Source organism: Bos javanicus, chromosome 28 (genome assembly GCF_032452875.1).
Source record: "Bos javanicus breed banteng chromosome 28, ARS-OSU_banteng_1.0, whole genome shotgun sequence".
In the NCBI taxonomy this organism is placed as follows: domain Eukaryota; kingdom Metazoa; phylum Chordata; class Mammalia; order Artiodactyla; family Bovidae; genus Bos; species Bos javanicus.
In genome coordinates, this window is record NC_083895.1 from 30,742,860 (window position 1) to 30,765,857 (window position 22,998).

Below are 22,998 nucleotides of genomic sequence, written 5' to 3' on the forward strand. Positions count from 1 at the left end.
TTTGCTGGTATCTGACCTTGTTACATTCTGATACAATATCACTCCCATTTTTAATTCCCTTAAATGAAAACTACTTTAATGAAACAGGAACTCAGGTCATTAAATATAACTGCTGCTGCTGCTAAGTCACTTCAGTCCTGAATACATTTAAAATATAAACACCCTGCCTTTCCTGATTAGTTTGGCAGAGCTGAGGTAAGAACTCAGGTAAATATCTAACCTATCTTTCTGAATAGCTAAACTATCTACCTGAATTCTGCTCTCAGAGAAAAATGTCAGAGACAATTACAAAGAAGAATGCTTCACAGCATTGGGTACATGTTTTAAATGATAGGGCTTTTGGGGAAAATAGATTCAGTCTATCAGAGATTTCTGTTGTTCCTGTTGTTGGTAATTCATTTATGTCTATACCCTTATAGGCTACTTTGCCTTTTTTTTTAATCACTGGATTTTTATATGGATTTTATAGACCATATACTACATTTGGTAGATCCAGAGCATAAGTGGAGTGACTATACAATTCCCAGACTTGAGGTCCTAAACATGAGAGGGGTGCTAAGGAGGGAAGAAGGAGAACCTCTCTTCCCCAAATCTAATCTGCCATCCCACTGCATAACCCTTGCACATCTCCTAACTACAGCCCCAGACCATGATCTGATCTGTACATGCTCCTTCATCTTGGGACAGGGCACACACTGGGCTGGGCTTGGTTTGTGTGGCTTGGGGCTGGGCCTGATGAGCAGCTCAAAAATGTGGTACAGAGCCCACTCCACCTGAAACCCCCACTGGTGGTCAATTCCAGTCCACCCCTTTACCACTCAGCTGAGACCACCAAGTCCAATGCCTCACGTCTGTTTTTAGAACCTCTTTTCCAAACACGCCTAAACATATAATTTTCAGGCACATTCTAAGGAGAAGCTTCCTAGACATGGGCCCTCCTTCATCATCAGTAAAATGACCAAATCTAAGCTCATCAAACCTCAACTATCATGAATTGATGGCCTTCCCACTATCCCTTTCTTTACTTGGCCCCTCACCTCTCTGCCCAAGGACACTGTGTAATGATAATAAACACTCACTTTCAGGCAGACCAGAGCCAGATATGCCCACACTTCAGCATTGTAGTTGTTCAAAGCATTGGCTTCAGAGAGAGCATCCTCAGCCTCTGTGAGCTCCTCCAGCTTGAAAGAAAAAGAAGATACGTGATTTGTTAAGTCAGAGAAATTTCCACTTAAGCCAGCTAGAATCTGTTCAGCTGAAAATGCTATGTCCAAATAGTACTGGTGTATATGTGACCCATACTAATAATTTCCAACTTAAAAAAAATTAGCAACAAAAATCATTGTTCAAACAAAATCTTTTGTGGTGGTGTTACCATATATGAACAAGTTAAAAGTAGAACTGCTCTGATTAAAAAGTCAGGTAGGGGACTTCCCTGGTGGTCTAGTGGTTAAGAATCCACCTTCCAGTGCAGGGGATGTGGGTTCGATTCTTGCTGGGGGACTAAGATCCCACATTCCATGAGACAACTGAGCCCTCTCACCACAACAGAGAGAAGCATGCTTCCACGAGGAAGAGCCCATGTGCTGCAAAGATCCCACATGCCACAACAAAGATTCCACATGCTGCCACTAAGACCACATGTGGCCAAAAATAATTAAGTAAATAAGGAGCATGCAGAAAAAAATACTACTGAAAAAAAAATCAGGTAGGCGAATCTGGAGCCCTGTCTGCTGGGCTCTCAATTTATACCCCTCTTCTTCCCTCTCTCTACAGCAGGCCCATGAGGGCTTCCATGCCCCATGGAGCTTCAGGTGCCAGGGATGAAAAAACCAAAAGTATTCACTATCATATGTGCATCATTCAGTGATTTCCCTGTACACAATGGGATGTCAGACACATCTGTAGTTGTTTCATTTACATCATGTATCCCTTTCTTAAGTCAAAGTCCTATTAGTCTGTCAAATTACTATTGGTCAGAAAGCTCCTCTTTCCCCTAACATTAGTTATTGATAGCACAGTCTTGAGCAATCTATAAAATATTCAGAGATTCTAGGGTGCTCCCTGAGCTCTGGGCACATGGATATCATTGTTGCTCCTAATATGGTGAGTTTGCTTTGTAAAATCTTCCAAAAGGCCACCTAAGGAAAGGATAAAATACTTCTCTCTCCCTAGTAAAACTGCTGTTCATTTTCCTACTTTATAAAAGATGATAATAGGTTTCTAGGCCCAAGACAATATGAACAACGGCCTTTCAAAAATGCCCATACATTTTCCCACACTTTAAATGTCTTGGAGATATTAATTATTTAATCAACCTATACTTGCTAAGGCTTTACTCTGTGCCAGGCAATATGCTAGATAATTTGAACAAAAGAAAAAAATACAACCTTTGTTCTCAAATACAAAAGAAAAAATACAACCTTTGCCCTTTTATGACCGATATATAAAAAGTTAAGACAAAATGAAAACTCAAACACATGAAGAGTTCTGAAACAAAACAAGCACACACACACACACACATACATGTATGTATATATAATTTAGTGGAGGGACAGAGGAATAGTTCTTCCTGAGAGTAAAGGATGGCTTCAGAGAAGAAACATTGCTGAAGTCAATCTTGACGAATAAATAAGAGTTTGTTAGCTATATTTCAAGGCATTCCAGGTAAGAGGAATTTCATATACAGAAGCATGGAGGCTTCGGAGAGAATGGCATGCTCAGGAAACTCTTAATAAACCTGTGTGGCTGGAGAAGAGATGGGTGGGGGAGAGAGAAATAAGGTGAGAGAGAAAGAGAACAGAGGAAGTGATAACACTGAAAGAGTTCGGGAGAGACCAGATCATTCAAAAAAAAAATCTGATTATTATTCTGAAACAAGGGGTAGTATTGAAGGGTTTAAATAGGGAAGTAATAGGTATGTGCATATTTTAAAGACCACTTTGATAACAACAACGCAGCAGATGAACTGAGGGAGGACAGGAGACCAGCCTAGCAAGTAAAGGGGATAAAGCTTGAATTCGAGCAGCAAAAGTAGGATGAGAGGAGAGAACAGATTCGAGAGATGTTTAGGAGACAAAATTAATAGGGTATTCAGTGCCTAATTAAAAGTAATGGAAGTAGACTAGGAGAGCTTGTAAGTTTCTGGCTTGGTTGACAGAGTTCATTTAGTCCCATTCACTGACACAGGGAATAAAGGGGAACTTACAGGCTTAAGGAAAGTCAGAATCCTTCAGAGACAAGTTAGGTTATACTTTGGATATGTACATTATGAGGGGTCTAGGGTTCCACCAAAGGGAGCCGTTTGACATAAGGGTCAGAACATGAAAGTGTTAGGAACTGAAACTTTAGAATTCACTGGGGCACAAGTGGTAGTTAAGCCCACTGGGGTGGATGATATTTCTTAGTGAGAAGAAATACGGTGACAGGAGAAGAGCTGGCTATAGAACCCAGGAGGACCCAACAATTATGGTGGGTAAAAGACCAGGAGTCAGCAAAATGGCTGAGAAGGACACCCTTGTGGAAGTCATTGGAGGAGAGGGCTTCAAGAAGTTAGCAGTCACCAGGTTAAGTGTCACAGAGAATTCATCTAAGAGTCTATTGCATTTGGCAATTAGGAAGTTATATGTGGTCCTTGTCAGAGAAGTTTCAGCCAAGTGTTAGGGTTATACATCCAATTGCAAGGAAGTGAAGGGTAAATGCAACCTAGGAAATGAACATATAATTTACAAGTAAAGAAATACTTGTATCACATGATTTCAACTTCTTTAGTGATGAAAATGTAAATTAAGATACATATTGGGATTCCCCAGTGGTCCAGTGGTTAGGACTCCATGCTGTCACTGCTAAGGGCCCAGGTTTAATCCCTGGTCAGGGGATTAAGATCCTACAATCTGTGCGGCACAGCCAGAAAAAAAGATACATATCAAATTGGCAAAAGATAACGCCCATTGTTGATGAAGTTAACAGTAAAATGGATTCTCATACCTGGCAGAGTAAAAATCAGTATATAGCCTTTCTAGAACACGAGTTGACAGTATAAAGACTAACATTTTTCTACATTCTCTATGAATATATCCTAAGGAAATAACAGAATTAAGCACAGAGATTTATGTCTAAGAATGTTTATTCCTGCTTTATTTATAATAATTGTAGAAACTAATGACAAGTCCAATACTAAGTGGCTGGTCAAGTAAATTGTGATATACCCACACGTAGATACAGTATAACTATGACTGAAACACTCATTGCGGGCAGAGATTACTTGGACATCTTAGCAGTAGGGCTTAACAAGTTTTTCTGAATTTCTATATCAATAAAAATATTTTCATGCTACTTAAACAGAAGCATGATTTATGCTGACTAGTTTATATAGCTGGTTTCTTGTACTTTCGAAAGTGCTGTTTGGTTTTTAACACCAACAGTTGTTTTACATCCTTTCTGGGAAGGTGGAACCGAGGGCATACGGCTTCTATATAAGTGATCACATGTCCCAGTTGGCTATACCCCAGTGTAATTATTAATATTTCCCTTTACATTCTTAAAAGTGTCCAGGTTTATATGATAAATTACATGGTAATCTTACTTATTCATCCAAACCAGGGAATACTACACAGTTATCAAAATTCATGTTTTAGACTATTTGATGATGTGAGAAAGTACCAATGCTATATTGTCAAGTAGAAAAAAGATTACAAGGCAGCAAATACATTATTTACAATCTTATACATTAAAATTACTTCCGTGCTAAGTCACTTCAGTCATGTCCAACTATTTGCGACCCCATGGACTATAGCCCACCAGGCTCCTCTGTCCATGGGATTCTCCAAGCAAGAATATTGGAGTGCGTTGCCATGCCCTCCTCCAGGGGATCTTCCCAACCCAGGGATCAAACCTGTGTCTCGTATGTCTCCTGCACTGGCAGGCAGGTTCTTTACCACTAGCACCATATATGTACCAAAAAAGACTGGAGGAAATTGCATTCAAATGTTAACATCATTGGTTATCATCAGTGGCGGGATTAAGAATACTTTCATGTTTTCTTCATATTGTGTATCATCTATATTTTCTATAATGATATTTTACTTTTATGATTTAAAAAATAAAACAGCAATGATGGATAGGAATCAAGGCACATAAACACTCTTTTGGTTAAGGGTAACAACCAGGGAGGTTGTTGTTGTTGAAGAAGGAGGAAAGTACATGGAAAGAGCTGAGTGAGAAGGAAAGCTTAATGATGTAAATAAAAAAAAAAAAGAAAATATTAATAAAGTAAGGGATTAGGAGAAAAGGAGAGAGAAAGACCACAAACACGCACGAAGGAGTTAGACCAGAACAGGAGAATGCATGCCTCTTTCAAAGATTAGAGGAAAGGAGGGAAGGGTGACTAAAGAGTTTTCAGTGGCAGAGGAACAGAAGATCTACCAGAAGCTGTAGCAACTTTTCCTGAATATAGAAGGGCCACAGAGCTTAATAAGTATCAATTAGCTTCTTTAATTGAGTAGATTCTTCACATCTTATATCACTTTTCTCTTACAGGTAACATCATAAAATTACGAGCTTATGTACCAAATAACATTAATTTTTTTTATTATATAGCTTCACACTCTAGTTTTTGTGAGATTTTTAAAGAACATTTTATTTTTGTAGTTCAGATTGAACTTCAGTTTTCTACTGCACAGCTTTGAAGAGCAGCTTTTTATTAGAGAAGATTGCCCTGATAGCCTTCCCACCATCATTCAAACCCCATGGATGCCTGGAAGGCCAAGGAGTCAAGGTCAGCTGTATGCACAGGCTAGTCTCAATACCTCATACTCTTACCCGATAACAGGCGATTCCCAGTCCTAGCCAGGTAAGGCATGAAGGTGATCTCTTACAGGCTTGCAAGTAGGTTTTCTTTGCCTTTTCATACTGTAGAAAGAAAGCACCACTAAGCTGTTGTTTCTCTAGAAGCTTTAAATACTGCATTGCCAGAATAATCATGGGGCTTCTGTAATTGTATTAACACTCCACACCAGTCTAAGTTAGATGAGTCCTTGGATCATTAAGGACTCACATTACAACTTTTTAAGGGAAGTTTTATGTTCACAGCAAAACTGAAAATACAGAGATTTTCCAATTACCCCTAGTCCCCACACATGCATAGGCTCTCCCATTAGCAATATCCTCCACCAGAGGGCTATCTTTGTTACAACTAATGAACCTACACTGACGTGTCATCATCAGCGAAAGTTCTCGGTTTTCCTCAGGGTACACTCTTGGTGTTGTACATTCTATGGGTTTGGACAAACGGGTGACATTTTTCCATCATTAGAGTATTTTCACTGCCCTTAAAACCCTCTGTGCTTCATCTATTCATCACTCTCCTTCCTCCAGTCCCCGGAAATCACTGACACCTGTACTGTCACCATGGTTTTACCTCTTCCAGAATATCATACAGTTGGAATCATGCACCGCCTAGCTTGCGCACATTTGATTTTTTCACTAAATAACAAGCATTTAAGCTCCTTTTGTTTTTTCATAGCCTGACAGCTTGATAGCTTTTTAGCACTGCATAATATTCTATTATCTGGCTATACCACAGATTATTTATCCATTCACCTACTGAAAAACATCTTGGTTGTATCCAAGTTTTGGCCATTATGAATAAAGCTACTATGAACATCCATGTGCAGGTTTTGGTGTGGAGATGAGTTTTCAACTTGGTTATGTAAATATAAGGAGCATAACTGCTGATCATAGGGTAAAAATATTTTTGATTTTGTTAGGAATTGCCAAACTGTCTTACAAAGTAGCTATATCATTTTGCATTGCCACCAGCAATGAAAGAGAATTCCTGTTGCTCCCACATCCTTAGCAGCGTTTGGCAAAGTCAATGTGCCAGATTTTGGTGTATAGTTATATTTCGTTACTGTTTTATTTTTTTTTAATGATGTTTTAATTTTAATTAGCATGTCTCCCTACTTTCATACAACACATTTTGTATGCTTGTTGAAAGTTAAGTCGCTCAGTCATGTCCGACTCTTTGCGACCCTGTGGACTGTAGCCCACCAGGCTCCTCCATCCATGGGATTCTCCAGGCAGGAGTACTGGAGTGGGTTGCCATTTCCTTCCCCAGGGTCGTTACTGTTTTAATTTTCATTTCCCTAATGATAGATGATGTGGAGCATCTTTTCATGTGTTTGTTTTCCATCTGTATGTCTTCTTTCATTAAATTTTTTGGCCGCACTGTGTGGCATGCAGGATCTTAGTCCCCTGACCAGGGATCAAATCTGCACCCCTCCAGTGGAAGCATGGAGTCGTAAGCACTGGACCATCAGGCAGGTCCCTTCTTTCTTTTGTATTTCATCTGTATTTTGTTTGTTAAGGTCTTTGGCCCTTTTCTTAAATATTGTTTTCTTAAAGAACTGTTGTTCTTAATGTTCTTATTGTTCAGTTTTAAGAGTTCTTTGTATATTCTGGATAGCAGTCCTTTAGCAGTGTATCCTTTGTAAATGTTTTTTCTCAGTATTTTTTTCACAGTATTTTTATTTTATTACAAAGCAGTATATCCTTTATAAATGTTTTTTTGCAGAATATTTATTGGAAGGACTGATGCTGAAGCTGAAACTCCAGTACTTTGGCCATCTGATGTGAAGAATTGACTCATTTGAAAAGACCCTGATGCTGGGAAAGATTGAAGGCAGGAGGAGAAGGGGACAACAGAGGATGAGATGGTTGGATAGTATCAACAACTCGATGGACATAAGTTGGAGTAAGCTCCAGGAGTTAGTGATGGACAGGGAGGCCTGGGGTGCTGCAGTCTATGGGGTCGCAAAGAGTCAGCTACAACTGAGCGACTGAACTGAACTGAATATTAGACTGCCTGGGTTTGAATTCTACTTCTATTAATTACTGGTTATCTGATGTTGAGCAAGTCACTTTACCTTTGGATGTAAAAGTATCATTATCATATTACTATTTTTAGTCCTCAAAGAAGGATGCTAATGTTAATCAGGTCCCAGACCATGACCAGTTATTCCCCATCCTCTATTCCTCACCTCTTTCTCTTCCAGGTATATTTGCCCCAGGCGCAGGAAGATAAAGTGCATTTCAGAAGCATCCACTACAAAACTGATGGTTCGCTCATAGCATGCCTTGGCCTCCACATGATTTCCACTCAGAAAATAGAGATGACCCTTCACGCCCCAGACATTAGGGTTCTGAGAAAGTGAAGAACAAGTAGCACAGGGGATGAGATAGTATTTAAAAGCATATTAATGATTTTTGTCTAACATTTTGATTTAAATGAAGTCCGTGTGTTTTTGCAAATTAGAAAGAGGGCCATTCAGTTGCACTGGGAAACACTGCTCTAGGACTGCCCTCTCATTCTTCAAAGTCATTTTGTCCTTCGGGTAAATATTAAGAAAACATTCAAGCATAACCATGACGGTGTTCACAAAGAGAAAGCAGAAGTTCAGGAAAACTGAAGTAGATAAGCTGTCTGCTAAAGAGCTGTCCTTATCTTTTCTCTGGCCTTTGTAAAAGTCATGATTAAGTAAGAAAAACAAATGGAAGGAAATTAGATAAAATGACTTAACTGCTTGTCCCTTCTCCAAACTAAATTTAAGATGCTCTAGCAAAAGTAATTACCAGGTAGTCCATCTGGGCTGCTTGTTGAAGGTATTCCTCTGCTTTAGCAAAGTCCTTCTTGAGAAGGTGTGTTTGGGCCAGCACCAAATAATACTCACAGCTGGGGCCTCCATGAGGGCACAGTAGCTCATGGGCAAGCACTCTGTGTACATACTGCAAGGAAAAATCAGATGATAAGAAACATGTAAATGACTGCACTGTGTCAGTTCCACAGCTCTCATGGTTGAAGATTATGTCTCTGATAATAAATAATAAAGAGCATATTATAGACTGAGATGATTATCAATTTCAAAAGGTTAGAGGTGAGTTATGAACATTCAGCATATCATGGTTCCATTAAGAGCTATTCATGTAGAAATATTTCCAAGTTAATTACCTGTAGTACTATACAATCCTGGTCTTGCTCGTCACACTAGATGAGTTTTAGCCTGCTGCGTAGCATACATAGGCATTTCATCAACCACCAAATTAACATATAAGGTAAATGTTCAGGCATTTGTGTTTACAAGGAAACTCAGAATGAGGCAAAACTTCCCTTTCTAAAATTGTAGATTTGGGATCTTAGAAACATAATGTCTGTTTCTGACATACTCTCAAACATTTGTTATATTCACCAGTTACACTTTGGGCTAGTCTTTGTTTTTAATATGATTTAAGGCCTGCAAATTTGACAAACTCATATGTACTTGCTAGGTAGAGGGGAAACCCTTCTTCTCCCTCTGTTCTCATCCCAGCCTATAACACAGAAACTTCCACTGACATTAAATACCTGGTTAGGAAAACACAGGAGAAGGTTCTGCAGCTCTTTCCTCTATCTGCATTCAGGCTCTTGGATATGGGGGGAAGTGATTCATCTAATTATGGAGACAGAGAGCCTGTTTCTCTACTGTGAATGGTTAGTATATTAAAGGCTCCTGTTTTATGTGGTCCACTCTCATTGAGTTCGTAATTCTTGCCCTTTCTTGAGTTTGCCCACCCTCAGTGGGGCATGCACTCTACAGATTGAGGGCCAGCTCTCTTGGCTCCTGAATCTTGCTCTCTCTCTTACTGCTTGCTTCATGGGTACGCTTCTCACTGCCTATGCGGTAGGTAGACCTTGCAGGATGCTCTTCTTCTCTGGGAGGAGACTGCAACTCTCAAGCTCTTCCACCTATGACTGCATGGCTAAGTCAGATCTGGGATCAATCACATATCCAGCCCAGTTTTACCAATAAAAAATTACTATTTTTATCCCTCAATAGCACTGTGTAATAGTTTCAATTGGTTCAGAATCTGGAAGGAAAGAAGGGTGTGCTTAGGCTCCTGTGAATCCCTAACGCTCACGTAATATGAGTTCCCATATTAAGGTAACACCAGGCTACACAACTCAGAGTCTGACTTTGCTTTGCTGATATTCTATAGGGAGCAGACTGGCAGTGAGGTCTGCTAACGCTTTCTGCAGAGAGGAGTTCAGATTTGGATGTTTATACCATTAGGCCTACAGTGTGCTCTTAGAAACATGTTTGATTTCTGCATCATACACATTTAAACTTGCAAGACACCACTATAATAGAATAGGGAGAAGGCAATGGCACCCCACTCCAGTACTCTTGCCTGGAAAATCCCATGGACAGAGGAGCCTGGTAGGCTGCAGTCCATGGGGTCGCTAATAGTCGGACACGACTGAGCGACTTCACTTTCACTTTTCACTTTCATGCATTGGAGAAGGAAATGGCAACCCACTCCAGTATTCTTGCCTGGAGAATCCCAGGGACGGCGGAGCCTGCTAGGCTGCCGTCTATGGGGTCGCACAGAGTCGGGCACGACCGAATCGACTTAGCAGCAGTAGCAGCATAATAGAATAAGTAGTTCATTAAAATCTTTCCCTCTACTTGCCCTATTCCAAATATTCTTACCTGCACAGCATTGACTTTCATCAAGAAGCGTATAGTCTCCATGAAAATAGTGGTAGGAGTTTGGGAAACACTATAAGGGGTGGAATGCAGACAAGTTGATGACTCTTGAGATTTTAAGGCTTCTGAAAATATGATATTAAAATAATAGACAATTAGATATAAAGAAAAAATTCAGAAGCTCAGACACATAGAAGGGAGAGTATTCTACTCAATTACAAGAGAGAAAGTATAATCTTGAAAGCAATAGATTATTCTACAACAATGGCCCCCAAAGAGATCTCATAGGTTCTCAAGGTTAGTCTACTGATGGTTCCAAATACAAGTTGAATGAAATGAAAGTTTTTTTTTTTTTAATTCAGATCTTCCTGCAATTTCCCTGGCAGTCCAGTGGTTGAGATTCCACCCTTCCACTGCAGGAAGCATGACTTCAATCCCTTGTCAGGGAACTAAGATCCCACACATTGGACAGCATGCACCCACCCCCTCTCCGGCCAAAAAAAGTATTCAGATCTTCTTGAATGTGAAACAGATTTCTAGATACTTTGAACCTTCAGATATTCCAAACATGAAAATTCACTGTTAGAAAGTCATAGATCTGTTGGCTATTTCTCTGAGCTAAAAGTGAAAGAGCGGCACTACTGAGACTAGATTTCAGAGACTAGCCTCATATGAAGGAATTTAGCATAACAGATAAGCCAATCAACTTCAAACGAGACTGCCATTTTGGTCATCATAAGAGTCTTTATCATTGTCTAGTTTGTTTATGCCTTTCTTTCAAGCAGAAATCTTTATTCTAGTTACCTTTTTTTGATCCTGTCTCCTTGATAAATATGTTGGATGCTTTTTGGCTGGTAGCTGGATCCTGAGATTGTACAGACAAAATGGGTTCATGTGAATCAGACTGCAGTTGAGAGGATTCATCAAGAAATTCATCTAGAATGGATAATGGAGCTCCTAGTCCTAAAAAAGATTATATTTTAATGAGAAAAAAAACACCTTCCTAAACTGTATTAATATTTAAATGTTTATTATAGGAAAAAATTTGAACGAGGCTTGAAACTTCTAATCCAATTCTGAAAATTATAAAGAAATACTATGTTGTAAAAAAACAAGAAGTTAACATGTGATACAGTATTATTAAAGTAAGATTTTGTTCAAATTTCACAAAATCTTTTGCTAGTGTCCATTATTTCTTTTCATAGTTCATTCAAGACTCCACATTGTATTTAATTGCATTGAGCAGCTTCAGTGTACAACAAATTCTGGTAAATTCTCTTTTCACTTTTATTCTATTACAAATAATTTTGACATTTAACTTCCCCAAAATGAGATTTTTAAAGTATCTTTGATATTAATTTCTCATTCAAACACTTTCTTCTCTGCAACCACCCTCTGTGTTTTTTGAGTCTTCTAATTTTGTTGAGGCTCTCAATACCTAAGTCAAATATCTCTCTTGCTAAATGTCATATTATACTTGAAAATATGTGGGTTATTTTCAAATATATTTTTATATTTATCTCTAACATAATACCACAGTGAAAAGAGAACAGAATGCATGATTTCAGTATATTTAGACCATGAAATTTTTGCACCTGGTCTTATATCCCTGGATGTGTTCCAATGTCTTCATAGTTTATAGTCTATGGGAACTTGAATAGAATTTGTATCCTATTGTTATATGAAAATTGTGTAAATCTTACTTATGTCGAATTGGTTTATAGTGCTTTTCAGGTCTACTACATCCTTCTATTTCTCTGTATATTCATTCTGTTAATTTTTGAGAGCTTGATATTGAAACTCCAGCTAAAACTCTTAATTTACCTACTTTAAAAAGTAATTCTAATATATAGTGGAACTACATGTAACTCTGTTCTGCATTTTCAAGTCTCCTATAAATGTGTTATCATATTTTCATAATGTAAAAAATGAAAGACAAATACAGTGAAAAAATTTTATTATAAAAGGAGATAAAATACAAGTAACTTCCAAAGCATACATATCCCCTAAATATTTCATGGAAAGAAACATTGTTCTGCAGACTTTTATGTTTCTGATTAATTTAAAGAGTACAAGCTCCACTGACAGCACAGCTCCTGTCACTGTGACTCCCTAGTCCAAAGCTGCTGTAAGCCAAGTCCTGATAGTGTCAAATACCTATTGCAAAAGCTATATGCCAAACCTAGAATCTCAAGAATCCAAAGGAGAATATTAACATAGTTTTAGAAAATATTAAAACTCCTTAAGGACAAGAATTCTATTTTATCTCATTATTCAAAAATCATCACCATCATCATCATCATCATATAAAGTAGCTCTATTTGAACATGACTGTATTTGAACATAAGGACTGTAATGCATAGTTTTATTTATTTTTCACAACACTATGAGATATGTTTATTATGTTCCATTAAACAAAGTGAACCACAGAAAAGTTAATTTCCTGAAGCTCTTAAACATACCATGCTGCCTCTCACATAAATACATGTTTTAGGAATAAAAATAAAAAGCAATGCCAGTTAGGAAATGATCAATGCCAACTGGCTCTGACTTAGAAGAGGTCACTCTCAGCTAGAGAAAAAGATATGGCTTTGAAAAATAGGTAAACGTTGGACAGGTAAAGAGGTAGGGCTAAAGCTTGGGAGTAGCAAGCTAATTATTTTAATGGGTACTGAGGATTGCATAGCAAAAATTAAGGAAAGGGAGGTTAGGGGCTAGACTGTATTGATATCTGAATGCTAGGAGTTTTCTTCTATAAGAAAAAGAAGAGGGTTACAGTGAAGAGTTTGAGCAGAAAAATCAGAGGATTAAAGTGGTATTTTATGAAGATTACTCTAGCAGTACTATGCAGCAAGGAGAAAAAAATGTTGATGAAGAAGTCTGTAATGAGGCTGTTACAATGCTCTGGATATTGGTAATGGATAGCAGTGGAAATATAAAGGGATGGTGCAGACAGCATTTCGAAAGAAAATCAACTGGTCTGGGAAATCAACTTGATATAAGGATACAGGGAAGGTCAAGTAAGCAAGCAAGAAGAAGCAGGACTGACTCTGAGATCACGAGCTTGGGTGCCTAATATAACAATGCAGTCAGTTTCCCATATGAGGAGATGAGTTACCTAGTGGGAAAATCCACTGCTGGACTCTGGAGGGGCGTCAGCATTAAAGACAGACATTTGAGAGTTATGAGAAGTGAAATAGAAACTGTGAGGGGAGGTGAGCTCTTAGAAAGGAAGGCAGTATTAGTGGGAAATGATTACACCTAATGGATGTAACAAGAAAGTGAAGTGAAGTCGCTGAGTTGTGTCAGACTCTTTGCGACCACGTGGACTGTAGCCTACCAGGCTCCTCCATCCATGGGATTTTCCAGGCAAGAGTACTGGAGTGGGGTGCTATTTCCTTCTCCAGGGGATCTTCCCGACCCAGGGATTGAACCCGGGTCTCCCGCGTTGTAGGCAGAACAAGAAAGAGAAGGAAACCCAAACTATTAGAGATGGAGGTAATCCAATATGCATTTCAGGAAAAAGAGACTGGTTAAATATGCAGACTGATCATCGAGACATGATGATCTTAAGGAAAAAAAAGAAACTGGAGGTGGCCAAAATAGCAGAGTAGGAAGACCCTGAACTCACCACCTCCCATGGATACACCAAATTTACAACCACTTATAGAACAGCTGTCTTTATCTATGAAAATGACAGAGACTAGAAGAACATGTTTTCCACACTAAAGACAAAAAGGAACCACAAAGAGATGGTAGGAGGGATGGGCACACGGTGTAGTCAGGATCCACACTCTCAGTTTGGTGATCCACAAACAAGAGGAATATCGCCATCATAGAGGCCCTCCCCGGGGGCAAGGGGTTTAAGCCCTATATCAGGCTCCCCAGCCTAGGGATTCTGCACCGGGAAGACAAGCCCCCAGAACATCTGGCTTTGAAAACCAGTGGGGCTTAGGATAAGAAGAGGCAAAGGACTATAGGAAACAGATACTCCACGCAAAGGGCATCCACAAAATGTCACATGCTCCATGTCTCAGCGCAGAGGCATGAACTTGAAAGGAGCCCGGGTCAGACCCTCTTGCTGATCTTGGAGAACCTTCTGGAGTGGCAGAAGTTAACTGGTACTCCCTCTAGGGATGCAGACACTGGTGAAACAGCCATTTTTGAAGCATTCTACCACAGTAACATTGGTACTAGCAAATGCCATTTTAGAATCTTCCCTTTGGTCTATTACCACTGGGAATCGACCCCACTCACCAGTGCGTTGGCAAAGCTGTGAGCTCCCCTGGAGCTCAAGAACAGCTGTTTGGGGACACGGACTTGCCCACCAGCGGACTGGCACCAGCCTTGAGTCCCTCGGGGATGCACAACCAACCACACAGAAAAATACTGTGCCATCCAGTGGGCCCTCAGTTACCACATGAGGCACAGCCTCATGGACAATTGGGCCAGGGGCCAGTCCTGCTTACCAGCATGCCCATAAATTCACCTTGCCACAAGAGAAGAGGGATACTTCTAGAGTGTATACCTCTGGTGACCTCAGAAGAGTGCCCTGCTGGACCCCATTGGACATCTCCTATATAAGGCACTTCTTCAAGACTGGGAAATGTAGCCAACCGACCTACCTAACACACAGAAATAAACAGAGAATTGGGAAAAATGAAGAGATAGATGAATATGTTATCAATAAAAGAACAAGACACAACCTTAGAAACTTAAACTGCTCTAAAAAATAAAGTCTGTATAAAAATAATATATTAATATGAAAAAAATGTCCTTCTAATGAATTTTTTAAACCTAGATGAAATTGACAAACTCTAAAAAGTAGAAAATGCAAAAAAAGTAGAAAATGCCATGAATAGCACTAATAAATATAAAATACAAATACATTAAACACTAAAAGCAAAAGAACAAAAGGTACTTAATAATCTGGATCATAAAACTAGACAAAAAAAATTATAGGCTTTCATTTATGAATACAGATGCAAAGATCCAAAATAAAGAGTTAGCTATTCAAATCAAAAGGTATATTAAAAATTAATACATTATGATCAAGCAGTATTTATTCAATTATTGTGAGGATTGTTAAATATAAAAGAAATCTATCAATGTTGTTCACTATACTAATAGATAAAAGGAGAAAATAGTTTTTTTTAATTGATGCAGAAAAAGAATCTGATAAAGATCAATACTTATTAATGAAAAAAAACTTTGGAAATTAAGAACATAAGAGACTTTTCTTAATTCTGTAAAGGTTTTGTTTTTTTTTAAGAAAAATCTTAAACCATATTTTAGATTTAACAGACAAAGTTTAAACTCATTCCCCTTAGGGAAAGAAGACAAGGCTGAACACTACAACTACAACATATTACTGTAAATAATAAAAAGAGGTGAGCAGTATGAGAATTGGGAAGCAAAGGTAACACTATCACTATTGGCAGATGATATAATAATCATATCTGGAAAAAACAATAGAAGTAATAATCTATCTGAATCAATAAGAGTCAAATTACAGGCTTCCGTGGTGGCTCAGTGGTGGAGAATCCTCCTGCCAGTGCAGAAGACCTAGGTTCCATCTCTGGTCCAGGAGGATCCTACATGCCAAGGAGCAACCAAGCCTGTGCACCACTACTGAGCCTCTGCTCTAGAGCCCAAGTGCCGCAACTACTGAACCTGAATGCCCTGGAGCCCGTGCTCTGCCATAAAAGAAGCCACTGCAATGAGAACTCTGCCCTCAGCCAGAGAGTGGCCCTCACTCTCCGCAACTAGAGAAAAGCCCGCATAGTAACGAAGACTCAGCACTGCTGAAAATAAAGAAATAAATAAACTAAGCTCCCTATTTTAAAAAAATGAGTCAAATTAGATTATCATATACAAGTCAAATCTACAAAACAATAGTATACACTAAAATGTAGAAAATCAATAGCATACATTAAAAAATACCAGCAATAACCAACTAGAAAATAAATATTAAGTATGTTGTTCAGTATACTAATAGATAAAAGGAGAAAATAATTAAAATAAGATACTATTATGATAGCAATGCAATCAATAAAACAACTATGAATTACTTAAACAGGGCCTCACTGGGGAAAAAATGTTAAAAACTTTAATAAAGAACCCAGAAGATGACCAGAGTAAATGGAGAGATTCTCCACACTTGGATAGAATGGTTAATAATATGCAGGTGTCTACTGGAGTCCCCTGTTGGCTCAGACGGTAAAGAATCCGCCTGCAATGCTTGAGACCTGGGCTTGATTTCTGGGTTGGGAAGATCCCCTGGAGGAGGGCATGGCAACCCCTCTCTAGTATTCCCAGATTTTCCAGGCAAGAACCTAGCAGGCTACAGTCCATGGGGTTGCAAAGAGTTGGACATGACTGAGCGACCAAGCACAGAAGCACAGATGTCTATTATCCCTAAATTAATTTATAAATTCAATACAGTCAAAATAAAATGTCCAACTGGATTTTTAACGTACTTGATAAACTCACTATAAAATTCATACAGGTGAATAAAGATTCATGAACAGGTAAATCAGGTATACAAAAGGCAAGTAAATGGGAAAACCTCATGTGCCAGAAACCAAGGCACAGTATAACACCACAGCAATAAAGAGTGTGATGTTGTTTTAAGATCAGACAAATCAGAACATAGAGCTCAGAGACATATACACCTTAAATCAAATGATAAAAGATGATTGTTTAACAGATGCTTTTGAGAAAATTATCTCTCTACGTGGAATGAAACTGGTTCCCACCTAGCATCACACTAAGAGATGGAATCTGGATAGATTAAACATGTAAATGTAAAACTAATATTATAAAGTTAAAAAAACTAATATTATAAAGTTAATCGAAGAAAATGTGACGAGGGGTAGGAAGAACTATTTAAACAAAACTTCAAAGGCACAAAACCACAAAGCATTTGCAGAGCTGAACAACACAATCAACTAATTAAACTCACTTTATAGAACACTCCACTCAGCAACAGCAGAATATACACTCTTTTCAAGTGTACATGGATCAAGTCAGATTAAACACTAGACCATAAAACAAGTAGAAGGATTCAAATCATGTAAAGTACATTTTCTAACCATTATTAAGTTAAATTAGAAGTAAGAAACAAGTATATCTGGAAAAATTCTCATATATTAGAAAATTAAAAAACATATGGCTAGATAACCCAGATATTCAATTTCTAAGTTGAACAGTCCCAGCTATTCAACTTCTAAGTATTTATCCATCTCATCCTCTTTCCCTCCTGCCTTCAATCTTTCCCAGTATCAGGGGCGACAGAGGATGAGATGGTTGGATGGTATCACTGACTCAATGGACATGAGTCTGAGCAAATGCTGGGAGATGGTGAAGGACAAGGAAGCCTGGCATGCTGCATTCCATGGGGTTGCAGAGAATCAGACACAACTTTGTGATAAAAAATAATAATAAGTATTTATCCAAAAGAATGAGAGTCCATGTCTATATAAAAATTTGTACACAATACCCACAGCAACTTTAACAGTCCCAAACTAGAAACAGCCCAAATATATATCAACAGGTAATTAAATACAGTGTGGTATCTCCATACATCAGGATATTATTTAGCAATAAAAAAGGATGAACTACTGATATGGGCAACAACATGTTTGAGTCTCAAAATAATCAAAACTGGATTAAAGATTTACTGAGCACAGCCCCGCCCATCAGAACAAGACCCAGTATTCCCCTCAGTCAGTCTATCCCATCAGGAAGCTTTCATAAGCCTCTTTATGCTTCTCCATCAGAGGGCAGACAGAATGAAAACCACCAGAAAACTAACCAATCTAATCATATGGACCACAGTCTTGTCTAACTCAATGAAATTATGAGTCATGCCATGTAGGGCCACCCAAGACAGATGGGTCATGGTGGAGAGTTCTGACAAAATGTGGTCCACTGCAGAAGGGAATGGCAAACCACTTCAGTATTCCTGCCTAGAGAGCCTCATGAACAGTATGAAAAGGCAAAAAGATAGGACATTGAAAGATGAACTCCCCAGGTCAATAGGTGCCAAATATGCTAATGGAGCTCAGTGGAGAATTAACTCCAGAAAGAATGAAGAGATGGAGCCAAAACAAAAAGAACACCCAGTTGTGGATGTCACTGGTGATGAAACCAAGGTCTGATGCTATAAAGAGCAATATTGCATAGGAACCTGGAATGTTAGGTCCACGAATCAAGGCAAACTGGAAGTGGTCAAACAGGAGATGGCAAGAGTGAATGTCGACATTTTAGGAATCAGCGAACTAAAATGGACTGGAATGGGTGAATTTAACTCAGATGACCATTAAATCGACTACTGTGGGCAAGAATCCCTTAGAAGAAATGGAGTAGCCATCATAGTCAACAAGAGTCCAAAATGCAGTACTTGGATGCAGTCTCAAAAACAATACAATGATCTCTGTTCTTTTACAAGGCAAACCATTCAATATCATGGTAATGTAAGTCTATGCCCCGAACAGTAATGCTGAAGAAGCTGAAGTTATACGGTTCTATGAAGACCTACAAGACCTTCTAGAACTAACACCCAAAAAAAGATGTCCTTTTCATTATAGGGGACTGGAATGCAAAAGTAGGAAGTCAAGAAACACCTGAAGTAACAGGCAAATTTGGCCTTGGAGTACAGAATGAAGCAGGGCAAAGGCTAATAGAGTTCTGCCAAGAGAACACACTGGTCATAGCAAACACCCTCTTCCAACAACACAAGAGAAGACTCTACACATGGACATCACCAGATGGTCAACACTGAAATCAGATCGATTATATTCTTTGCAGCCAAAGATGGAGAAGCTCTATACAGTCAGCAAAAACAAGACCGGGAGCTGACTGTGGCTCAGATCATGAACTCCTTATTGCCAAATTCAGACTTAATTGGAGAAAGTAGCGAAAACCACTAGACCATTCAGGTATGACCTAAATCAAATCGCTAACAATTATACAGTGGAAGTGAGAAATGGATTTAAGGGACGAGATCTGATAGACAGAGTGCCTGATGAACTATGGATGGAGGTTCGTGACATTGTACAGGAGACAAGGAGCAAGACCATTCTGAAGAAAAAGAAATGAAAAAAGGAAAATGGCTGTCTGAGGAGGCCTTACAAATAGCTGAGGAAAGAAGAGAAGCCAAAAGCAAAGGAGAAAAGGAAAGATATACCCATTTGATTGCAGAGTTCCAAAGAATAGCAAGGAGAGATAAAAAAAAAAAAAGCCTTCCTCAGTGATCAATGCAAAGAAATAGAGGAAAACAACAGAATGAGAAAGACTAGAGAATGAGAAAGATTAGAGATTCCAAGGGAACATTTCATGCAAAGATGGGCTCAATAAAGGACAGAAATGGTAGGGACCTAACAGAAGCCAAAGATATTAAGAAGAGGTGGCAAGAATACACAGAAGAACTGTACAAAAAGATCTTCATGACCCAGATAATCATGATGGTGTGATCGCTCACCTAGAGCCAGACATCCTAAATGTGAAGTCAAGTGGGACTTAGGAAGCATCACTACGAACAAAGCTAGTGGAGGTGATAGAATTCCAGTTGGACTATTTCCAATCCTAAAAGATGATGCTGCGAAACTGCTGCCCTCAATATGCCAGCAAATTTGGAAAACTCAGCAGAGGCCACAGGACTGAAAAAGGTCAGTTTTCATTCCAATCCCAAAGGAAGGCAATGCCAAAGAATGCTCAAACTACCACACAATTGCACTCATCTCACACGCTAGCAAAGTAATGCTCAAAATTCTACAAGCCAGGCTTCAGCAATACATGAACCGTGAACTTCCAGATGTTCAAGCTGGTTTTAGAAAAGGCAGAGGAACCAGAAATGAAATTGCCAACATCCGCTGGATCATCGAAAAAGCAAGAGAGTTCCAGAAAAACATCTATTTCTGCTTTATTGACTATGCCAAAGTCTTTGACTGTGTGGATCACAATAAACTGTGGAAAATTCTGAAAGAGATGGGACTACCAGACCACCTGACCTGCCTCTTGAGAAACCTATATGCAGGTCAGGAAGCAACAGTTAGAATTGGAACAACAACAACAACAACAAAAAAAAAAAGAATTGGAACAACAGACTGGTTCCAAATAGGAAAAGGAGTACGTCAAGGCTGTATATTGTCACCTTGCTTATTTAACTTATATGCAGAGTACATCATGAGAAAAACTGGGCTGGATGAAGCACAAGCTGGAATCAAGATTGCCAGGAAAAATATCAATAACCTCAGATATACAGATGACATCACCCTTATGGCAGAAAGTGAAGAAGAGCTAAAGAGTCTCTTGATGAACGTGAAAGAGGAGAGTGAAAAAGCTGGCTTAAAGCTCAACATTCAGAAAACTAAGATCAAGGCACCCGTTCCCATCACTTCATGGCAAATAGATGGGGAAACAGTGGAAACAGTGGCAGACTTTATTTTCTTGGGCTCCAAAATCACTGCAGATGGTGACTACACCCATGAAATAAAAAGACACTTACTCCTTGGAAAGAAAGTTATGACCAACCTAGACAGCGTATTAAAAAGCAGAGACATTACTTTGCCAACAAAGGTCTGTCTAGTCAAGGCTATGGTTTTTCTAGCAGTCATATACGGATGTGAGAGTTGGACTATAAAGAAAGCTGAGTGCCGAAGAATTGATGCTTTTGAACTGTGGTGTTGGAGAAGACTCTTGAGAGTCCCTTGGACTGCAAGGAGATCCTACCAATCCATCCTAAAGGAAATAGGTCCTGAATGTTCATTGGAAGGACTGATGCTGAAGCTGAAACTCTAATACTTTGGCCACCTGATGTGAAGAGCTGACTCATGAAAAGACCCCGATGCTGGGAAAGACTGAAGGCAGGAGAAGAAGGGGACGACAGAGGATGAGATGGTTGGATGGCATCACTGACTCAACTGACTTGGGTTTGGGTGGACTCCGGGAGTTGGTGATGGACAGGGAGGCCTGGCGTGCTGCAGTCCATGGAGTCGCAGAGTCGGACATGACTGAGTGATTGAGCTGACTGATCCACTGAAGTGGAAAAAGTCAGACAAAAAACCAGTACATACTGTGTAATTCTTCTTAATTCTAAAATTGGGACATCCCCAGTGGTTAAGAATCTGCCTGCCACTGCAGAGGACACAAGTTGGATCCCTGGTCTGGGAAGATCCCACATTCGGCGAAGCAGCTGGGCCTGTGATCCACAGCTAAGCCCATACCCCTAGAGCCCTTGCTCTGCAATGAGAGAGGCCACCACAATGAGAAGCCCACACACCACGGCAAAGAGCAGTTGTCCCCACTCGCTGTAACTAGAGAAGGCCTGCACACATTAATGAAGACCCAGGGCAGCCGTAAATAAATAAGTAAAAGTCTAACATATGCAAACTCATCCATAGTAACAGAAAGTTGATTGGTGGTTATATGGAAACAGGGGCAAGAGAAAGAGATTACAGTCTACAGCCACACCACCCTGAATGTGCCAGATCTCATCTGATCAGGGTCAGGCCTGTTGAGTACTTGGATGGGAGAAAGAGATTACAAATGGGCACAAAGAAAGTTTTGGAGTTTTCAGATATGTTCATTATATTAACTGTGGTGATGTTTCCATGGATGTGTTCACATGTCAAAACTTATCAAATTGTACATATTAAATATGTGCAGTTTATGAAATATCCATTATACCCTAAACTGTTGAAAATACATGTACACAAAATAACAATTTTGTGTTAATAAGTGTAATAACTTATAAACAAAATAACATATGCAAGAAACACACAAAAACACACAACTTAAACACATTAGAATGATTTCCTTAAGTGGAGGAAAGGAGAATGTCAGTGAAAAACAGGGAAAAAAAGTGATTAAATAAATTTAAAAATTTTACAATCACAAGACTGAGACTTTAGATCCTGGGGAAGTGAGTGAGGGGGAAAAGAATCTGCTAAAATGATACCCCTTTTAGGGATACATAGAGATGTTAAATTCTCAAAAATTTTAAGTCTCAAAAAACTGACAAGCAACAACAGTAGAAATTTCCGACTTTCAGTCACATGAATGAGGAAATGTTTAGAAGGACTGTTGCCTGGTAGCCCTGGAACGACTCAAAACTCCACTTTCTCATTCATTTCACAACTATTTACTGAGTACCTACTATGTGCCAGGGCCTACTCATGAGGCCAGTAATTTTTCCAATAGCCACACACCACCTCCCTGGTCCTACCTGTGGGGGCTTCCACTTTGAGGGCTGCTGTAGAAGAAACATTGGTAACTCCCCAAGGACCTAAGCTGGATTCTGCTTTCCCTCCTTCTTCAACATACTCTATAGTACCGGTGCTCTTCTGCTTCGTGACTTGTGCCTGAAGAACTCGTGCCTGAAGCTGTTTGGAGGCTTCATGAAATGCCATTTCCATTCGAATATCATTATTTTGAATTTCATAGTATAAGCCTGAATAAAAAAAGACGTTGA

At 39.2% G+C, this 22,998-nt stretch overlaps 1 protein-coding gene across 3 annotated transcripts in view; it reads right to left on the bottom strand.

Moving 5' to 3' along the window:
* Nucleotides 1–22,998, bottom strand: part of CFAP70 (cilia and flagella associated protein 70) — an 82,188-nt gene that overhangs the window by 5,058 nt on the left and 54,132 nt on the right. For all 3 annotated transcript variants that reach the window (XM_061405316.1, XM_061405319.1, XM_061405318.1), the window contains 7 exons: nt 22,753–22,977; nt 11,328–11,486; nt 10,527–10,648; nt 8,632–8,784; nt 8,040–8,201; nt 5,821–5,910; nt 1,080–1,181 (listed from right to left, as the gene is read on the bottom strand). In XM_061405316.1, the coding sequence (XP_061261300.1) occupies nt 1,080–1,181; nt 5,821–5,910; nt 8,040–8,201; nt 8,632–8,784; nt 10,527–10,648; nt 11,328–11,486; nt 22,753–22,977 (1,013 nt within the window). The remainder of the gene's footprint in view (nt 1–1,079; nt 1,182–5,820; nt 5,911–8,039; nt 8,202–8,631; nt 8,785–10,526; nt 10,649–11,327; nt 11,487–22,752; nt 22,978–22,998) is intronic.